Source organism: Geotrypetes seraphini, chromosome 1 (assembly GCF_902459505.1).
Source record: "Geotrypetes seraphini chromosome 1, aGeoSer1.1, whole genome shotgun sequence".
Taxonomy (NCBI): Eukaryota; Metazoa; Chordata; class Amphibia; order Gymnophiona; family Dermophiidae; genus Geotrypetes; species Geotrypetes seraphini.
Window position 1 is genome coordinate 538,859,204 of NC_047084.1, and position 19,003 is coordinate 538,878,206.

The window sequence follows — 19,003 nt, forward strand, 5'->3', positions numbered from 1 at the left end:
CTCCCTCCTGGCCCGATATTGTTGGGGAGTCGGCGGTCCTTCGGGGTGAGGGTGCGAGTGGTCCTGCCGGGGGGGGGGATGTATCGGACGTCGGGGAGTCGGCCGGGCAAGAGGGCTTGGGCTCCCTCTTGCTCCGATCGTGGATGCGGGTGGGAGCGCGTGCGAGCGGTCGTTCGGGGTGGGGGTGCGAGCGGTCCTGCTGGGGGGGTGAATCGGGCGTCGGGCGGGGTGGGAACTATGTTTAAAAACTTTTCTATACCGCGCTCAGGCATATAACGCGCGAGGGGTATGCGCGGTAGGTAAAATCGCGTATAACGCGCGCGTTATATCCGCGAAAATACGGTAGTTACTTTAGCTATGAAGCTTTTAATGCCCAAATGAATAATTTATCAAGGCTATAAATAAATTATGAAACACACAAGTCAACAGCAAAGAGAGTCAAAGCATCTAAAGTGATACACAGATTTTAAGAGCATAGACAGCACTATACCCATCACTAGTTTAAAAATAAAATCCTACAACCTGTCAAGAAGTATCCTGGAGGCTGAAATGCTCATAGAAATTCCCCCATCCCCCAAGGGAGTACATCATCTTAAAAGAAAATGCCAGCACAAGCAATCACATGTCAACAGAAGGTGCACAGCATCTTTGGAAATATAAAATAAATTGATAATCATTTTCTTAAGAATCGTAACCACAGGGTGACCTTGCTCATGTTAAAACAGCATCAAAACACACTGCATAACACAAAAGTTGCTTAAATATTTATGGTGAGTGAAGATTGAAGATGCTGATAAAATCTGTATTTTTTCTTTGGTTATCTGCCACTTTTTACCACATGTTCAGTAAAAGGGATACTACTGTATATGTAAAACCAGGGCCAGTATAACCATCTATGGGATCTGGGCAAATTTTTTTTTATCCCCCACCACCACCACCAAAGGCCAGCAGCACAGCTTCTTTAGCCCCCCTGTCAACCAAGCTGCTTCCTGCTGAATGAGAATGAGGTATAAAGGTGTGGAGCTGCTGCCTAGGTCACACTGATGACTGTATCTTAAAAATAGGAAGTTCATCTCAGAAAGAGGCAGGGCTGGCAGAATCACCAGCTTTCCAGCCTAGACAGCAGCTCCACAACAATACTGCTTGCTTATTTACCGTATATACTCGAATATAAACTGATCCAAACATAAACTGAGGTAACCTTTTTTCTTCTAAAAAGAGGGAAAAATGGTTAGAGTTTATATTCAAGTGCCCTGCCTGGCTCTGCACCCAGCCCCCCTCCCTCCCGCCCTGACAGCTCTGCACCCTGTCTCCTTGCAGGCCTGCCTCAGGCCTGGTGTATGCCCAGGTGGTTCAGCAGTAAGCCAGGATCAGGAGGGATCTCCTCCTGCCTCCCTATCCCAGCTGATTCTGAAACATCACTCCTCCCCAACCTCTAGAAAACCTACCTTGAAAGCCTTGGTGGTCCAGCAGTGAACTAAGGCTGGAGCGACCTTCCTACGCTCCTACCATGTGCAGAGCCCACTATCTAAAATGGCTGCTGTGAGTTTTCATGGCAACCTTGTAAGACCATAGGAACTTGTTAAGTTGCCACGAGAACTCATGGCAGCCATTTTAGATAGTGGGCTCTGCACAGCGTAGGAGCGTTGGAAGATCACTCTTGCCCAAGTTCACCGCTGGACCACCAGGGCTTTCAAGGTAGGTTTTCTAGAGGTATGGGAGGTGAGAGGGAAGTGTGATGTTTCAGAATCAGCTGGGACAAGAGGTGGGAGGAATCTCTTCTGTCTCAGCTTACTGTTGAACCACCCCTCTTTCTTCTCCCCTATTCCCATCTATCCATAGATATGTTAGACCATGGGAAGAGAGAAGGAAGGAGAGAGAGATGCCAGACTATGGGAGAGGAGAGAGATTCCAGGCTATGGGAAGGAGAGGAGAAAGATGCCAGACTATAGGAGGGGGAAGGGGGAAGATAGAGATGTCTGATCATGAAAGAGGGAGAGAGAGGGATGAGATGGTGCACAGCAATGGGTGTGGCAGGGAAGAGATAAGAAGAAATGCTTCTTAAGGATAGATGGGAATAGGGGAGGAGATGGTACACATGGAAGCTGTGATGTCCTAGTTTGAATGTCAAACAGAATTTTTTTCAAAGGGGTTAAAGTCATTGCAGGAAAAGTTATTGAAATGTATAGAGCTATCAGGGGACTACCTGTATATTGAAAAATAAAAATTCTTTGAAAACTCTTATTTCCTACTGAGGTAGATAAATTATTGAACGCCCATTGTAATTGGCTTGTTAATCATTTAACTTGCAGGCACATATTGGGTACATGCCCATATTTGCATGTGCATCTTTGAAAGCCATACATAGAGTTAGGGTTTGTATGTCCTATGGAAAACTTTCCAAAGAGGGCAAGAAAGTTTGAAAAACTCACATTTGCACAGTAGCAGAAAAACCAATCTGAGGACCAGAAGTAAAACATTTTTACTATGTTATGACTACGTTTTTTTTATTAGCACATTAAGACAAAAGATTATGTGTTATGTAGTCCAGCCTTTGCTGAAAAGTTTGCATTCTGTGCTAGATTCAACAAGAGTCTAGATAAGATGCCTGCTGCTCAAGGATGAAAAATACTGTGTGGTATGAGAAACCCCCAGATTTATGTTATCATATGTTGCAAAGCAGCTTTTAAAGCAAGGACAATCACAGCTCTGTAAACCTATCTACTGCAGTTTATTTGTCAAGTTACTGTGGGGTGACAAAGTTCAGTTATTGACATGTCAGTCAGTGGGATCTTAAGCACACCTAGATTTGACCAGCGTGTTCTTTATAGCTTCTAATTCTAAAACTATGCTGGAACCTATCTGATTTTCTTGTCCAACTGCAACAGCACAGAACTGGCAAGATCATACCTCTGAATTACGTGACAAATGTTTTATGGAAACATTTACTACTACATCAGTGAGCGCACCGCCAGCAGTGTGTCATCATCAGATAAAAGAAACAGTATATTTGCTTCCACGCAGAGGGACTGTGCAGTAAAACATGCAGAAGCTTCTTAAATATGTGACTTTTCTCTAAAGGACAGACGTCTTACCCAGTGGTGTTTCAGGTGATCTGAATGGAAAAAAAACAAAAAAGAAGAAGAAGAAAGCCTACACAGGAGCCATGATGACATAAAATTGCTCTCTCTCCTGATTTCAACAGAAAATTCGGGATATTCAAGTATAGCTTTCAGTTCATACACCAACTCCTTTGCTTCTCAAATCCTGACATCAAGCAATAGCTGTAGGGGGGAGGGGGTTCTCTTCTTTTTCCTGCTACACTTGAGGAGAGCTCGCCTCTTTTTTTTTTAGTTCAAAGTTCTTATTAGGATTTATCAACAACAAACTACAAAAACACCTCCAATTCCAACAGGAGCCAAGTCTCCATCACACTTATACAGCAGATGACAATAAGAATCAAACAAACCCCAAACCCAAAAATAAAGCAAGCTTTGCTTTTTGACAGCAGCTACTTCCTCATAATTCCTTACTGAACAAACAGCATTCCAACCAGGAACACTCTGATAATACAGAACTAGTCTTATAGTTAGTAAAAATTTGCTGTATCGATAACCCCATTAATATATCAAACAGTTTCGTTTCAGGCCTATGCAAAATATGGGACAATGTCACAGACCACAAAATTATAAGCTTATAAGTGGAACCTGAACATTAAAAAAATAGTTAAAGTCTCTCTCACATGAACCCCCCCAAAAAACTGTCACACATTAGAACATTGTATCGCAAACTGTGTGTCATGGCACACCAGTGTGCTTCCTGAGATTTTAGGTGTGCCATGACACACTGGCAAGAAGAGTCATCTGTGCTGGCTGACTGCCTACTTGATGTGCCTCTGTGGCGACGCTCCTCCTGGCCGGCAACTCTCCTACTCTCCCTGCACCTCCCGGATCCCTCCACCGAAGCAGGTCACGGCCAGATGGGCCTCTGCACATGCACAGACATCGATGTGATGATGTCACGCATGCATTTGCCTTCATCACGTTGACGTCCGCGCACTTCCGGGTGACTTCCAGCTAGGGCACTGGATTTAGTGTGCCACCGGTTGGAAAGTTTGCAAGACACTGCATTAGAACATGCAAACAGCATATGTGTAAGAGTCTTCACTTCCAGATGACAAGACCAACACACACTAGGCCCAAATGGAAACAAGGCCCCAAATTAACCATACCAAACACAATCCATCTGCCAAAAACCTAAACACCTGCAGCACCACAGAAAAAGGCACCACCCATATAGCCTGCATTGTATGCAAACCACCTAAAGCATCTCTCCTCTCTTAATAAAAATCGCAAGAGCTAGGGTTACCAGACATCCGGATTTCCCCAGACAAGATCTTGTGACTAGATCATATTTTGAGAGATCTGACTATGATTTGAGAGACTCCGAGGCTGGCCGTTAAGAGTGTGGCCATTGCACAGTGTGTGCCCATGCCATTGTCACGACCAAGTTTTAACATCCGCAATTAACCATGGACCATCATCTGAGATCTCACACCGCTTGTGATACAGTTGGAGTGGTGTATGCCTAAAGTGATCATACGTCCCGTTTTGAACGGGACCGTTCCATTTTTAGATCCCCTCCAGGGATTCAAAACAAGGTTGGAAGGGTTTCTGCTGAACCAGAACGTACGCAGGTAAGGCCAGTCTCAGTTAGGGTGTGAGCGGACTGCTGGGTACGATGGACTGCTGGTCTGACCCAGCAGTGGCAGTTCTCAAGTTTTCCTTTTGAGGACATGTCCAGTGGTCCGGAGGGCTTTTCAAAATCTGGCATTGCCATGGATGCCCTCCTGCCCAACGAGAGCAGGCAGCAGGGGTGTAACAGGGTGGGGATGGGGGGAACTGGGAAAGCCTGGGAGGTGGGTCTAGGGGTCCGGATTTTACTAAAGTAAAAATCTGATAACCCTAGAAAGGCAGGTTAGGTTAAGGTAGAGACAGGGATACAGACAATCTAGCACTCAGTGACTCTGCAATTATTCAGACAAACGCTCAGCTCTAGCTCTCCAACACAACCAGATTGCTATGGGGGTCAAAAGACAGTCTGGGACTCAATCTATGCGCTTTTAAAATTGGTCTAACTCTAGGCAGCGTTCTTGCAGATGTCCAAACCAAACCATCTTAGTTTCAGTTACCACACCAGTATGTCCAGTCTCTAAGCAAACCCAAGTAATGTCATCTCTCTAAAAACCCTTTGGTCATACAATTTTGACATTTTCAGCTTCCATGGACATCTAATTCACTTTTGTGATGGATTTTGGATGTCTTTTTTTATTTTTATTATTATAAGCCTTATAGTGCTCAGCGAGGACAACTTATCAAAGTAACTATTTACAGTAAACAACTGGGAAATTTCATAGCATGATTATGTACACAAGGAGAAGTCTCATAAACTGAAAAAAAAAATAAGATTGTATTAGTCCTTAAGCAGGTTGTTTGTGAGATACCACCTTGAGTATTGTATTTGGTTCTTGTAGCTATTCCTTTCTATGACTATTGAAAGGGCAGAAGAGATTCCAAGAAAGGCTAGTAAAATGACTTAAGACCTACAATCAGACCCAGAAAGAAAACAAGAAGCAAACTATATGAGATGAATACGTGGCTATGTGGATGGTGTCGTCGAGAGCGTTTTGGCTTCCTGGACCATGAGATGATCTTTCAAGGGCTGCTGTGCAGGGATGGTGTGCATCTATTAAAGAAGGGAAGAAGTGTCTTCACCAGCAGGCTGGCTAATCTACTAAAGAGGGCTTTAAACTAGAAGTGATGAGGCAAGGTGATCTAAGCTCCTGAGCATAAGCCCTCAGGAAAGTAAATCACTGAATACTTAACCTCTACATGAATGGGAAAAGGGAATAATGTCTGGAAAGCAGTGTACTAATGCTCAAAGTATGGGAAAAAGATTCTGAATCTAGAAGTTGTGATGGAAGAAGAAGAGTTGGATATAGTGGCGATCACAGAGACATGGTTCATAGAGAACCAGGACTGGGACATAATTATCTGTTCAGGAAACGAAGGATAGGAAGAAAGGAGGAGTAGCGTTATATGTTAAAGATCATATTAAAGCCACACAATTGCAGGATCTGCAGGGCAAGGATCGCAGAAAGAGAAAGACAGGCAAAAATATCTGGAAAAGTTAAGAGAGGCTGGTCGGGTAGTCAGGAAAGCAAAGATGCAAATGGAAGAAAAAAATAGCTGACATGTTAAAACGGGGAGACAAGACATTTTTTAGATATATTAGAGATAGGAAGAAGTGCAAAAGTAGCATTATGATACTCAAAGGTGAAGGTGAGGAATATGTAGAAGCTGATAAAGAAAAGGCCGAATTGCTTAACAAATGTTTCTGTTCTGTGTTCATGGCTGAAGTGCCGGGAGTGGAACCGCAGAAGACAAATGTGAATAGGGATGGAGGAGTAATAGACCCTGATCAATTTTCAGAGGGTTGTGTTCACGAGGAGCTAGCTAAAATAAAGGTAGACAAAGCGATGGAGCTAGATGGTGTACATCCTAGGGTGCTGAAGGAACTTAGGGAAGAAGTTCTGGTAGCTCCGCTGACTGACCTTTTCAATGAGTCTCCAAAGTTGGGAGTGGTACCGGAGGACTGGAGAAGGGCAGATGTGGTCCCTCTCCACAAAAGTGGCACATGTGTTAAATAGTCTCCCAGTAGAGGTGGTGGAGACAAAAACGGTATCTGAATTCAAGGAAGTGTGGAACAGGCACATGGTATCTCTTAGGGAGAGGAGGGGATAGTGGATGCTGCGGATGGGCAGACTGGATGAGCCATTTGACCTTTATCTGCCGTCACGTTTCTATGAACTGTTGAAACAATTGAAGTTTAGAACACATTTAGTTTGTTCTTTTCTAGTTTATCAGAATTGTTGATGTCAGAAATGTGTGGTGAGCAAAACATAAATAGGTGAACCAAACATAGAAATATAGAAAAATGAAGATAAAGACAATGCCTTATTCAGTCTGCTCATCCATGCCATTCACTATTCCTTCCTCTCTCTTAGAAATCATATGAATTTGTTCCCAGCTTTCTTGAGATCATATAGTTTTCGCCTCCACCACCTCCACCATGAGGTCATTCCATTAATTCATCACCCTTTCATCTTTATCCTATGCCCCCTCATTTTAGAGCTTCCTTTCAATCGAAAGAGACTCTCCTACCATGGGGGTATTTAAATAGCTCTACCATATTTCCCTTCTCTGGAAGGCAACTAAGCAAAAAGTAAATACATGTAATAAATGAACAAGGTCCAAGCATTATTTTGGGAGTTTTATTATTATTCATTACAATATCTTCCCTTTAACCCCCAAAAAAGTTTATAGAGATGGAAGTATTTTTTTTCATTTATTTTCATTTAGGGCTCCTTTTACTAAGCCGCGTTAGGGCTTTAACGCGCGGAATAGCGCGCACTACACTGCCGCGCACGCTAGACCTTAACGCCAGCATTGAGCTGGCGTTAGTTCTAGAAGTGTAGCGCGCGGTAATTTCCTGCGTGCGCTAAAAACGCCAGCGCACCTTAGAAAAAGGAGCCCTTAATCTCTTACCCTGGTCCCTGACCCTTGCTCCCCTCTCATGCTCCTCTTAGTCAATGCTACCTCTCTTTGACTTCCTAGTACTGCATCCTAAAACTGTCCACGAGAGTTATATACCAAATATAAGAACAAATAAAAGAATACAAAAGAACCCACAACAGTCGAGTAAGTGCCAAAAATATATACTACCAAACTGTGAGTAAATGGTAGAGGGACCATTGAAAAGCTTTGCAATCCCATATGTAATTGTGTATCACTGCTGCTGTTCGGATCACTACATCTCCAATCACAAATACTCTCAAAATGCAGTGCAAGTATGAAAACCATGCATGGTGGGGGAGATGTTCGGGTTGTATTGTGTGTAGGATGGGGGTGTGACTGGTAGAAGCAATTTGAAAGGTGGAGATGCTTCACCCATACAAATGCACTGGGCCACTTTAAACATCCTCCCCCCCCCCCTTATATTTTAACCCAATATGTCTTTTCAAGTTTTTCCTTCATGCCAGGTTTTGTTCTATTGTGCTACATTTTCAGAGAGCTATTTTGCTCCCAGACAGTCTCAATCCTTTATGTATAATTGTTTACAACTGTCTTTAGGTTGAAAAGAATATAAATGCACACTAAGACAATACATTTGGAAATCCATGTGAAGAAGAGGAAAGAAAGCAAAGGGGAAAGAGATGGTAGGCATAGAGGAAAAAAAAAACCCCCCATGAAGTAAGTCTGTCAGTTTAACCTATTAGATTTAATAATTGATTAGTATATGCTTACACTTTTTAAAATTTGTAATTCGCTTAGTAAATTAAATAAGCGATTCATCAAACCAAAATAAAAACTTGAAATTTGAAAACTTGAAGAAGTCTGTGGGTGGGGAGGGGGGGGGGGAAGAAAAAGAAGGTAAGATTACTGCTGCTTAATGCCAGAAGCATTTCAGCTTTTGCTGAGCCTCAGGACTGACAAGATAAAAGCAAATGGAAAATGGTCCAATCCCCATCTATTAGTCGAATGTAACCTACAATTGCCCACCACTACCATGAAGTATAAATGGAAATCTAAAAAGAAAGAATCTGGGCCTTTGGCTATACAGGAACCACTCAAGAGCACTGCAAAAAAAAAAAAATAAAATTCAAAAGGAACCCAGCCACAACATCGAATTTCCCCAAACTTGTAACATAAAAATGTACAATTTACAATTAATACAGCTGTACTGATGACTAATTGACTCTGGTTTGAAATCATCATCACATGGTTTTCAGATAGTCTTGCTTTCCTATCCTCGTTTTTTGTAACACTATCTTGCATTCATATTCCTCCTCTGCCCCACAAGTCTTTCAAGAGGCATTCATGGATCTTGACCTGAACATTGAAAACCTCTGAACCAGAACACGACACCCTATTACATATCTATTTTGGCTAATGAACTGTTGGCAAGCAACCAGATAAACACAGAAAACAAAAGAGAATGGGGCTGCCAACAGTCTGCACCTTTCAGCACAAATAACATGCAAACTAAGAGAAAGGACAAAAATGAATGTCAATAAGATAAACTGTTTAATCCCACAGCGCATGGCTAATTAGAATATAGATCAGTAGGTGTCTGGCGTTACATTACATTAAGGTGCAGACCTAACAATCTATATTCTAATTAGCCATATGTTCTTTGATGAACAATTTGTCTTTTTGACGTTTTTATTTGTTCTCCTTTCAGTGCATATATTTGCACAGGGAGGTGAACAAAGTCTGTGTCTTACATGGTGAAAACCCAGGGTGTGTTTTCAGCTAGTATTTTCAGTCACCAACCCAAAACTTGGCTGCGGACCTGTTGGAATGCTGTGTGTATCATTGTACCTCACATCAAATTCATTTAATGAGCTTTATAACAGGAATAAGGAGCCCTCATGGTGAGTTGGGTTGGTTGTTTGAATTATTGTGCCATGACCTGAGTTCAAATCCTGCACTGGGATTTCTATCAGATAGCTATCCCTGGCCAACTGCTATCTACTTCCATTGAGTAAATGACCTTAGCCAGGAAGTAAGATATCTGGGGAGGGCAACGCATCCTACCTCTCTAAAAGTGTGAATGCAAATTTCTGACTTTGAACTTGTGGACAGGGGACTGCCTTTACCTTCTAAAAATAGAATAAATGAAAAATAAATATCAAATCTAAATCCTGGGCCTCATTTACATATTCAGAATGTGCATTCTTGAATCCTTTTGTTCACAGTTTCATTCTTAAATCAGGATATTTTAGAAACCGAAATATCAAGAAACAAAATTATAATATGCACTACTTTGATCTGCCATACTTAAGAATCCTTTTAGGGTAAACCAAACTTTCTAAATTAACTTCCTTTTCCATGTATGAAACAGATAATTGAAAAATAAATCTTTAGAGCAAAGGTGTCAACCTTTTGGCTTCCCTGGGCGCATTGGCCGAAAAAAATGTTTCTGGGGCCGCACAAACGCGCAAATGCTGCAGCAAGACAGAGGAGGGAGCCAGCAAGACAGTAAACACCCGGGGGCAGCAGAGGAAAACACTGCATCGCCCTCGACCGAGGCCGCACAAAATACTTCACTGGGCCGCAGGTTGGACACCCCTGCTTTAGAGTATTTCCACTGAGATTTTATACATTGCAGGGGATGATTACCATTATCATTTATACTAAGGGCTCCTTTTACGAAGCCGCGTTAGCGGTTTAACGCACGTAATAGCGTGCACTACACTGCAGGATGCGCAAGCCGCTACCGCCTCCTCTGAGCAGGCAGTAGTTTTTCGGCTAGCGCAGGGCTTAGCCCGTGATAAAAAATCGTGTGCGATAAAGTCACTAACGCGGCTTTGTAAAAGGAGCCCTAAGTCTTGTTAACATTCTTAGTTGGCACTGTTATTTGAAAAAAAGTGTGAATGCAAATTTCTAACTCTGCCTAAAGTAGATATTTGTGGTCAATTAATACATGACACAGTATAAGAACATATCTTGAAAGGTCAGGAAAGGGGCAAAGTTTATGGCTAGAAAATCACAAAGGCTGTGTCTTTCACTCACCGTCTGATGGCTTCTGTCACAGTAACGCAACCCAAAGTAATCTATCTCCACTAGATTTAGGTGCCGGAATACGTAGTCAAGGACGACTGAACCTTTCGTTGATTTCTGTGGGAAAGAATTTACAGAGGCCTTTCAGAAGCATTCTCTGGCTTTGTCAACTCTGCTCAGCAGCAATCATGCATTCAGTTCAGCATTATCTGATAAAAGGGCCACTTTTATTGGATAGAAAGTTACATCTGGCCTTCTGAAAGCAAAGGCCATCATAACTAGATCAATGCATTTACTCAACTTGTCGCACACGGGCCTCCAGCTACTTGAGTTTCTGGTTACTGATTTCTAGCTATGTTAAAAATTGCTAGCAGCATGATGATTATAAGATTTATTTGGTAATATTTACTACCAAGTATCACCAACATTATTCTTACAATATCTTTTCCAGTCCTTGCTTTGTGTAGGCAAGACTTTTAAAGACCTTTAGCCTCCTACTGATCTCTCCATAGATTTGTGACCCTTAGAGTATTTTCGATATATCTGAAGAGAAAGGCTGGCTGCGATATCCACAAAATATTCAGTCTGTTGCAGAGAAATAATAAAACAAATTTAGAAATTTTCTTTCAAATGTTGGCTTGCAAAAGTAGTACATATGCTTAGGCCTGAGAAAGGATGGCAATGTAATTAATTTAAGAGGTCCTGCTGCCCAATGAACATTAACAGTACATCTCAAAAGATGGCCCTCAAGTAGATCAAACATATTTAGTTATCAACGTGGGCCATGTTAAGATAATTTCTTATTTATTGGTAAAAAACATAAGAATAGCCTTAATGGGCGAGACCAATGGTCCATCTAGCCCAGTAGCCTGCCCTCAAGGTGGCCAAGTTTATGCAGTGAGACCAAGTAACTAACAAATAAGGTTAAACAGTAAGATAACATCATAACAGCCACACTGATGACTTCCCCCTAAAGATCTTACTCTCTGAACAAACAAAATGGGACCATAAGACCCTAGGTTATCATGAGGTGTTCCAGTCAAACAAAAAGACAACACAACAGAAAATCCAGAACTAGTACACCAGCAAAGTACAGTTTTATCAGTCCCACCAATCACAAAATTTGCAGGTTCAATACAAAATAAGCCTGTGAAATCCTACACTAAATTGCAATAGGAATACCTTTCAACACTACAGAACAAAAATGCTTTAAAAGCAATTTTTGGCATAAAATGCGTTATAAATTGGCAGTACTATTTTCTTTGCAGTAATCACATCTTCTGATGTCCTTCCTTTTCAAAGTCACCTCATCGTCACATTCAGCATACAGAAACAGTATACATACTTACAAGCTATTGTATAGAACCATGTGTGATACTCCACCCTCCCTCCCCCACCCCAAAAATCATATACAATTTTTGAACTTACAAAACATTTTCTCACACCATGGTGGGACTTTAAGTAGACAGCTGGGAAGTTTACCTGCTGGATAGAAGGAGAACTATACTACTGACTGATGGCTTAAAAACTTTTCAGTCTAGTATTTTCAGTGCACCATGCCTTCCCTCTGGAATACCATACCATTTATCCTTTGTAAACAACATTCAGTGCAAATATTTAAGAATAGATTTAAATCATTTTTATTTCACAATTCCTTTGAGGAGAAGCAGACAGCATATTCTCACATGTGGGTGACGTCATCCATGGAGCCCCAGCATGGACAGTCAAAAAGTGTACTGTCACTTTAAAGCCTTAAAACTGCCCATATTGCACGCATGCTGTGCCTTCCCACATAATGCCAACTCGTGGGACCATCAGTTTTCAGTTTTCCATGGAGTTGAGAAGCTGTTCTTTAGAGTCTCTCTAAGCATATCCAAAGACTACATCAAGGCATCATTCTCGGACCTCAAAGCATTGAGAGTCTCATGAGGAGACATCCCTCATCTTCCAGAGAGTACACCTCCTTATCAAATTCTCATCACTCATTTTGACAATCCTCCAGACGTTCACAGCAGCATTCTCCTTAATGCTTGCCTCGACACTCACCTCTATGTGTCCATTCCAACGTTCATCTTGATGTTCTCCATCTACAAGACCTGACATTGAGGACTATGATTCAGACTTGTCACATTGATCTTCCACTTATTAATCAGAATTATCTGCAGAGGAATCCTATGATATACCTTCATCTCGTCCTCCTCCCTGCAAAAGATCCCCACTGGAAGGTCTGTCTTTTACTAAATTTATCAGACATGCTAGTTTTTTAGCCCGTTACATTAACCGGTGCTAGAATAGATGTGTAGACTTTGACATTTCTTTCTTTATTTTTCTTTCTTTCTTTCTGTATGTCTGTCTGTCTTTCTCTCTCCGTGCCCCCTTTCTTTCTTTCTGTCTCCCTGGCCCCCTGTCTGTCTAACTTTCTTTCTGTCTTTCTCCCTGCCTGCTGTCTGTCTGTCTTTCTTTCTTTCTGTCTCTACCCCCTGGCCAACAGCACCCCTTCCCTGCTCCCCTGTCCAGCAGTAACCCTTCTCCCTTTCTTTTACCTCCCCCTTGTCCAGCAACACCCCTTCCCTGCTCCCCTGTCCAGCAGTAGCCCTTCTCCCTTTCTTTTACCTCCCCCCTGTCCAGCAACACCCCTTCCCTGCTTCCCCTGTCCAGTGTTAGCCCTTCTCCCTTCATTTTTCCTCTCCCCTGTCCAGCAGCACCCTTCCCTGCTCCCCGTCCAGTAGTAGCCCTTCTCACTTCCTTTTACCTCCCCCCTGTTCAGCAGCACCCAAAAGAGACGTGTAGTGTAGTCCAGAGAAGCGTGAGCATGCACATGGGTGGGACAGAGGCGGATCCCAGGGAGGAGCAGGGAGAGGAGGCGCTGCCCACAGACACACTCTCAGCCGGAGCTCCTGCTCTCGCAGTGTGGCTGGGGGAGGAGGCGGCTAGTATCTTGTGTGGAGCTTAGCTGGCAGCAGGGAACAGAGCCAGCAGTCTAGCCACGGTGAGTGAGTGCAGAACCGAAGCCCTGCCTCAGATCCACATTGTCTTCTGGGCTCAGTAATGTTGCTCTGAGTCCGCCAGCTGCCTTCTGCTGTGGAAGCTGGTGAAACCGCCGCAGGCAGAGTTCTACTCTACTGCGCATGCGGGAACACGGCACCACGGATCACAGACCCTCCAAGTTTGAAGTGCGCATGCGCACTACGAGTATTATTATAGCGGATGGGACAAGATCTTCCAATAAATATGGAATCATAAACAGAACCTCCAGCAGAGCTGATGGATGCTTTGAATTACAAGGAGTGACCTAAGGACTACATAAATGTACCTCTCCATAACTTAATGAAAGAGGCTTTTTTTAAATACTAGGAAGCACCTCTCTCTGTCCCAGTAGCTCCACACAAGCTGGGTACCTTATACAGAATCCAAACTTGTCCAGGCTTTGATAAGCTGCAATTACAATACCAGTCTTGGTGGTGGAGTCTGCTTTGAAAAAGGGACACAGCTCCAGAACTTATGCCTGTACTCCGCCTAGAAGAGACAGCAGAACTCTGGATAAGTTTGGACACTGAATGTTTCAAAGTTCCATGCTGACCAGAATACTGAACTATAACTTTTATATGATATTTTACCTGAAGTCACTTATTCAAAAACTGTGCCTTCCAAGCACCTCAATTCATACCAACATCTTTCAAATGACCTGCTTGAAACAATACCTTGGTGCGTTCCACCTTTAAACACCTTTGATGTTATTTCTTGCACATCAGCAGTGTCCATTTCCATGCACAGGCAAGCATGGCTCAGGATCTCCGATCTTGATGCCAATGTACAAGACCACCTTTCAATATTCCTCGCTTAGGAAATAATCTATTTGGAGATTTTATAGAGCAGTGTTTCTCAACCTGGTCCTTGAGTACCCCCTTGCCAGTCAGGTTTTCAGGATATCCACAATGAGCATGCATGAAAGAAATTTGAATATAATGGAGGTAGTGTATGCAAATCAAGTTTATGCATATTCATTGCAGATATCCTGCAAACCCAACTGGCAAGGGAGTATTCCAGGACAAAGTTGAGAAACACTGATATAGAGGAAGCAACAGAAAAGATCAAGAAACATGAGGATCGTATGACCCCCATATCTTCCTCCAGGTCAACCCGGTCTCAACAGCCCAAAAAATATTCCAGTGCTGCTAGACGTTCCACATTATTCCAACCATAGGTATAGCCTACTTCTCTCATCCTTGAGTCCTACTCAGATGCATCTCAGGCAGCAAAGAATGCAAAAATCTCAGTCAGCCTCAGTCCAAGCAACAAGTCTTTTTGACTCCATACTAGAGAGTATAATCAATATTTCTCAACCCTCACCTCAGACTCTTACCATAGGAGGTCGACTCACCTACTATTTTCACCAATGGTCCTTGGTAACTTTAAATTACTGGGTCCTCCAGGTGATGAGTCAGGCCTATGCCCTTCATTTCCCCCAAAAAACCACCTCCACCTCATCCTCCAAAAAAGAGTCAAGTTTCAACTCCCAACAGAAAACCCTCCTTCACTTGGTGCTCTCTGCCCTCCTCCAGATCAACCCCATACAACAAGTACCAACACAGGAGAGGTGCTGAGGGTTCTACTCAAAATATTTTCTCATAATGAAAAAAGACTAGAGGTCTCCATCCAATTCTGGACTTCCATGCTCTCAACAAATACTTAGTGAAAGAGTAATTGTGTATGCTTTCCTTGGGAACCCTATTACCACCGCTAGAGAAAACCAATTGGTCCTGCTCTCTAGATCTCAAAGAAGCCTACACATATTTTCTATGGGCTAGTAGGATAGAAATGCATTTTCACTTTTGAATGGGCATATGGCATTTCTAATACAGGTTACTGCCATTTCAGTTAGCATCAGCACCAAGGGTTTTCACCAAGTGCTTAGTGGTAGTATCTCAAAACTGATTCTAAAATAATAAATCTGTAGTACTTTAGAACTAAGCAGTGGAAGTGACCTAAAGGTAGCTCAATATCACACACTGCTACCTACCTATTTTCTAAGAGAATAATTCATTTGCAGGGAACACTTCTCCACAGCCTGTTTCTACGCTAGTTATATTGAAATTTTGCTTTACATGGATCTGAGTACCCAACTACCTTGGGGTTCTTGGGATGACCAACTAATCTCAGCACATCAATTACATCACTGGAATATTTTGTTGCAGCTATTGTCCTACTAAAGGAACCTTTCTATGCGTTATTCTTTGTTATTGTATGTGTGTGGTTAGGGGGGGTAGCTTAGTAGATTTTTCCTTCATCTCCAACCTGCTGACGGCAACGGGCGACCTCAAAACATTCCGAAAAGAAATCAAAACCCTGCTTTTCAAAAAATTAATCCAAATATCTTAACCCCCCCCCTTCCCCCTCCTCCCAGATAAATTCTCCCCCAAAACCTCCATTTAAAAAATCTCATCCTCCCCAAAACACCTACCAAGTATATAGATCCCTGAAATGTAATGTAATCTTTTTTGTACTCTAACTGTAATCTATTTGTTATATCACACAGTAACGTACTGTCAATTTACTATCCAATTTGTAAGTTCCTTCGGAATTTATCCAGCTATCTCTCCTCTTTTGTAACCAAAAAAAACCCCAAAAAACATTGTATCTTCACTGGAAATGTCCAATCAGTTCTTTGTAATCCGCCTTGAACTGCAAGGTATAGGCGGAATAGAAATCCCTAATGTAATATAATCTATGAACTTCCAGGAAAATTAGAAACTGATCTTGGAGCAACAGCATCGTAAGCCTTCATTTACAATTACCTGGAGTCCCATTTTCTTATAATCGTCACTAGTCTAACCACTGCAGTGGCAGGCCTTGGCTGGGCAATCACAGACCATGATTTTTTTCAGAGCCCAGCATGCGTGCATTCCAGTTCACGACAGTAGGTGTCGCCAATGAGAATACAATAGGATTCCCATCTCTTCCTTCTAACGTTTGAGGTTCTGAACGTCTCCAAACATCTCCACAGAGTGCAAGGACTGAAAAATCTAGTTGATAGTCTATAGGTACTGGAAACATTTTAACCAGTCCTGGACACAACCATTTTAGAATAAGTATATAGTATTTTTTGGTATGTTTGTTAGCAAGTCAGATCTCTCAGAAAAGCATCTATGTATTTTACTGGTTTCAGATGCATGCTGTGCTACATACCCCCTACCCCTACATGCCCTTGCCAGACACCATGAAATTACTAACAATAAAGTAATGACAGCTGGTCCCCATACTATCCTGCAAGGCTTTTATTGTGGACTCACTACTGCATGACAAGTGCACAATGCAAGCCCTTCAGAGTTTAAAAAAGTAAAGCACAGTGTATGCTAATCACGACACAACATTTAAAGACTCTTCTAAATATAAGCATCACTAAGTATTTGGAGTCATACTCTTAACCCTTTGAAGATAGATCCTGTAGCACACTCAAAGTGTGCTCACCAATCCAGTAAATCTGCATAGTTCTCGAAACTAATTCTAAAATAATAATTACCTTCCTATTCACTCAAAAGAGCTCCAAAATAGCTTATAAGAATATGTTTGGGCCACCAATTTAATTTCTTATTCTTACAATTCATCAAAACATTTAAATAATTCCAAATAGAATAACTGGACCCTGAAATTGAAAGAAAAATGTGAACCGAGCAGGGACCATCTATAAATGTCAAAATGCACAGCGCTGCGTACGTCTTTCAGCACTATATAAGTGATAAGCAGTAGTAGCAGTAGTAGTAACACAAAATGTGTGATGCACAGTGGTGTTAAGACAGTAGGTCTACTCGTACACCCACACCACCTAATTAGTACTACGGTACATCAGTTGTGTTTGCAGAGCTGCAGTCTATATCTTTAAACAATTAAACCAAAATAATTATTTTCACATCTATTCAAAGTTTATCATTATATATCAAACAACCTGCACAGAAAAAAAAGTCCTATCCAAGAAGTACATAAATAGAAGTCGCTGTAGAATTTTAATACATATATTTAGTGGTGACGAGCATATGAGCAAGTCTTCAACCGCCATCAATACTATCTAAGGCCCCTTTTATCAAGCCGTGTGAGGGGTTTTTTTTAATCGCCAGCCGCTCCAGTAAAAGCTCCGACACTCATAGGAATTGTTATCTGGTCACTTTGGATACCTTTTGGGCACTTATATATGTCTTTATATTGTCTAAGTCACAACATCTAAGTTCCATCTAGGCAGTCTCGTCAAACCTTCGATAATCCCTATAGGATGACTAAGTCTAGGTTGGCCCATATCCCTCCCTAGCCACTCCTCCAAAAACACCCCTTTAAGCTCTGGGCGCACAGCAGGATTCAGAGGCCTAAAAAGTCCCTGGATATGTCTAAAAAGTTGTTTCAATTATGGGCACTTGGTCAACCTGTCTTTTAGATCGTCCAAATGCCGACTTGGGTGGGTTTTTTAGACATATTTCAGTATTGATTATAATAATAATAATAACTTTATTCTATACCGCCACAATCTTGCGATTTCTAGGCGGTTTACAATCAAGAGTGCTGGACATTCAGCGAAATACAATAAGTAGATATTCGGAGGAAATACAGAGATCAGAGACCTCAGGAGGCAATAGTATAGAAATACAATTTGCTGAGCGAAAATGTAATATGTACATTTTAGTAGGTAATGTCCGACAGGACCTGTTGGGGATAAATAGCAACGTAGAGTTACGATAAGATGAAGATAGCAGATTATATTTATAACAGTGCTGTAAGTTCAGGTTGAATAGAGAGGGGGGGAGGGAGAGCCCCATAATATACAGTACAGTTTATCGGTTACAATTTACCCCGGTTTCCTTACAATGCAAGTTGTCCAGTACAAGTTTTATCCTAACTGACACACATAGACGGTTTACAGGTTGGATTTGCCATAGTTATACAACAAGATTTTACATTACAAGCTTTCCTTACGTTCTGGTACCAATATACATTTCTTTGTAATCCATTGGTTAAGGGCAGGGAGGTTAGGTGAAGAGGTATGTGTTTATTGATTTCCTAAAGTTGAGGAGTCCTTACAAAGGATCTGATCTGCGGGGGCAATCGATTCCAGTGGTTCGATATGAAGTGGGAGTAGGAACGTAGTTTGGCGGTTTGCAGTTGCAGGGCACATCCAGGGGGTGTTCTGAGGCGTATTTCATTCTGGGAGCGTAGGGACCGGTTTAGTACATAATGTGCAAATTGGCCTGCACTGTTACTGCATAATAGCAGCAACTGCTACTGGAGTGACATGGCAACTGCTACTGGAGTGACATGGCAGCATGTGCTAATTCATGTGTTAACATGCAGTGTTAGGGAGCAGGAAATAAATAGGCAGGTTAAGGGCAGAGAAA

The 19,003-nt window shown here is 42.1% G+C and overlaps 1 protein-coding gene across 3 annotated transcripts in view; it reads right to left on the minus strand.

The window, feature by feature from the left end:
- EPB41L4A (erythrocyte membrane protein band 4.1 like 4A) overlaps positions 1-19,003 on the minus strand; it is a 536,698-nt gene that overhangs the window by 325,493 nt on the left and 192,202 nt on the right. For all 3 annotated transcript variants that reach the window (XM_033929128.1, XM_033929127.1, XM_033929129.1), the window contains one exon: positions 10,638-10,742. In XM_033929128.1, the coding sequence (XP_033785019.1) occupies positions 10,638-10,742 (105 nt within the window). The remainder of the gene's footprint in view (positions 1-10,637; positions 10,743-19,003) is intronic.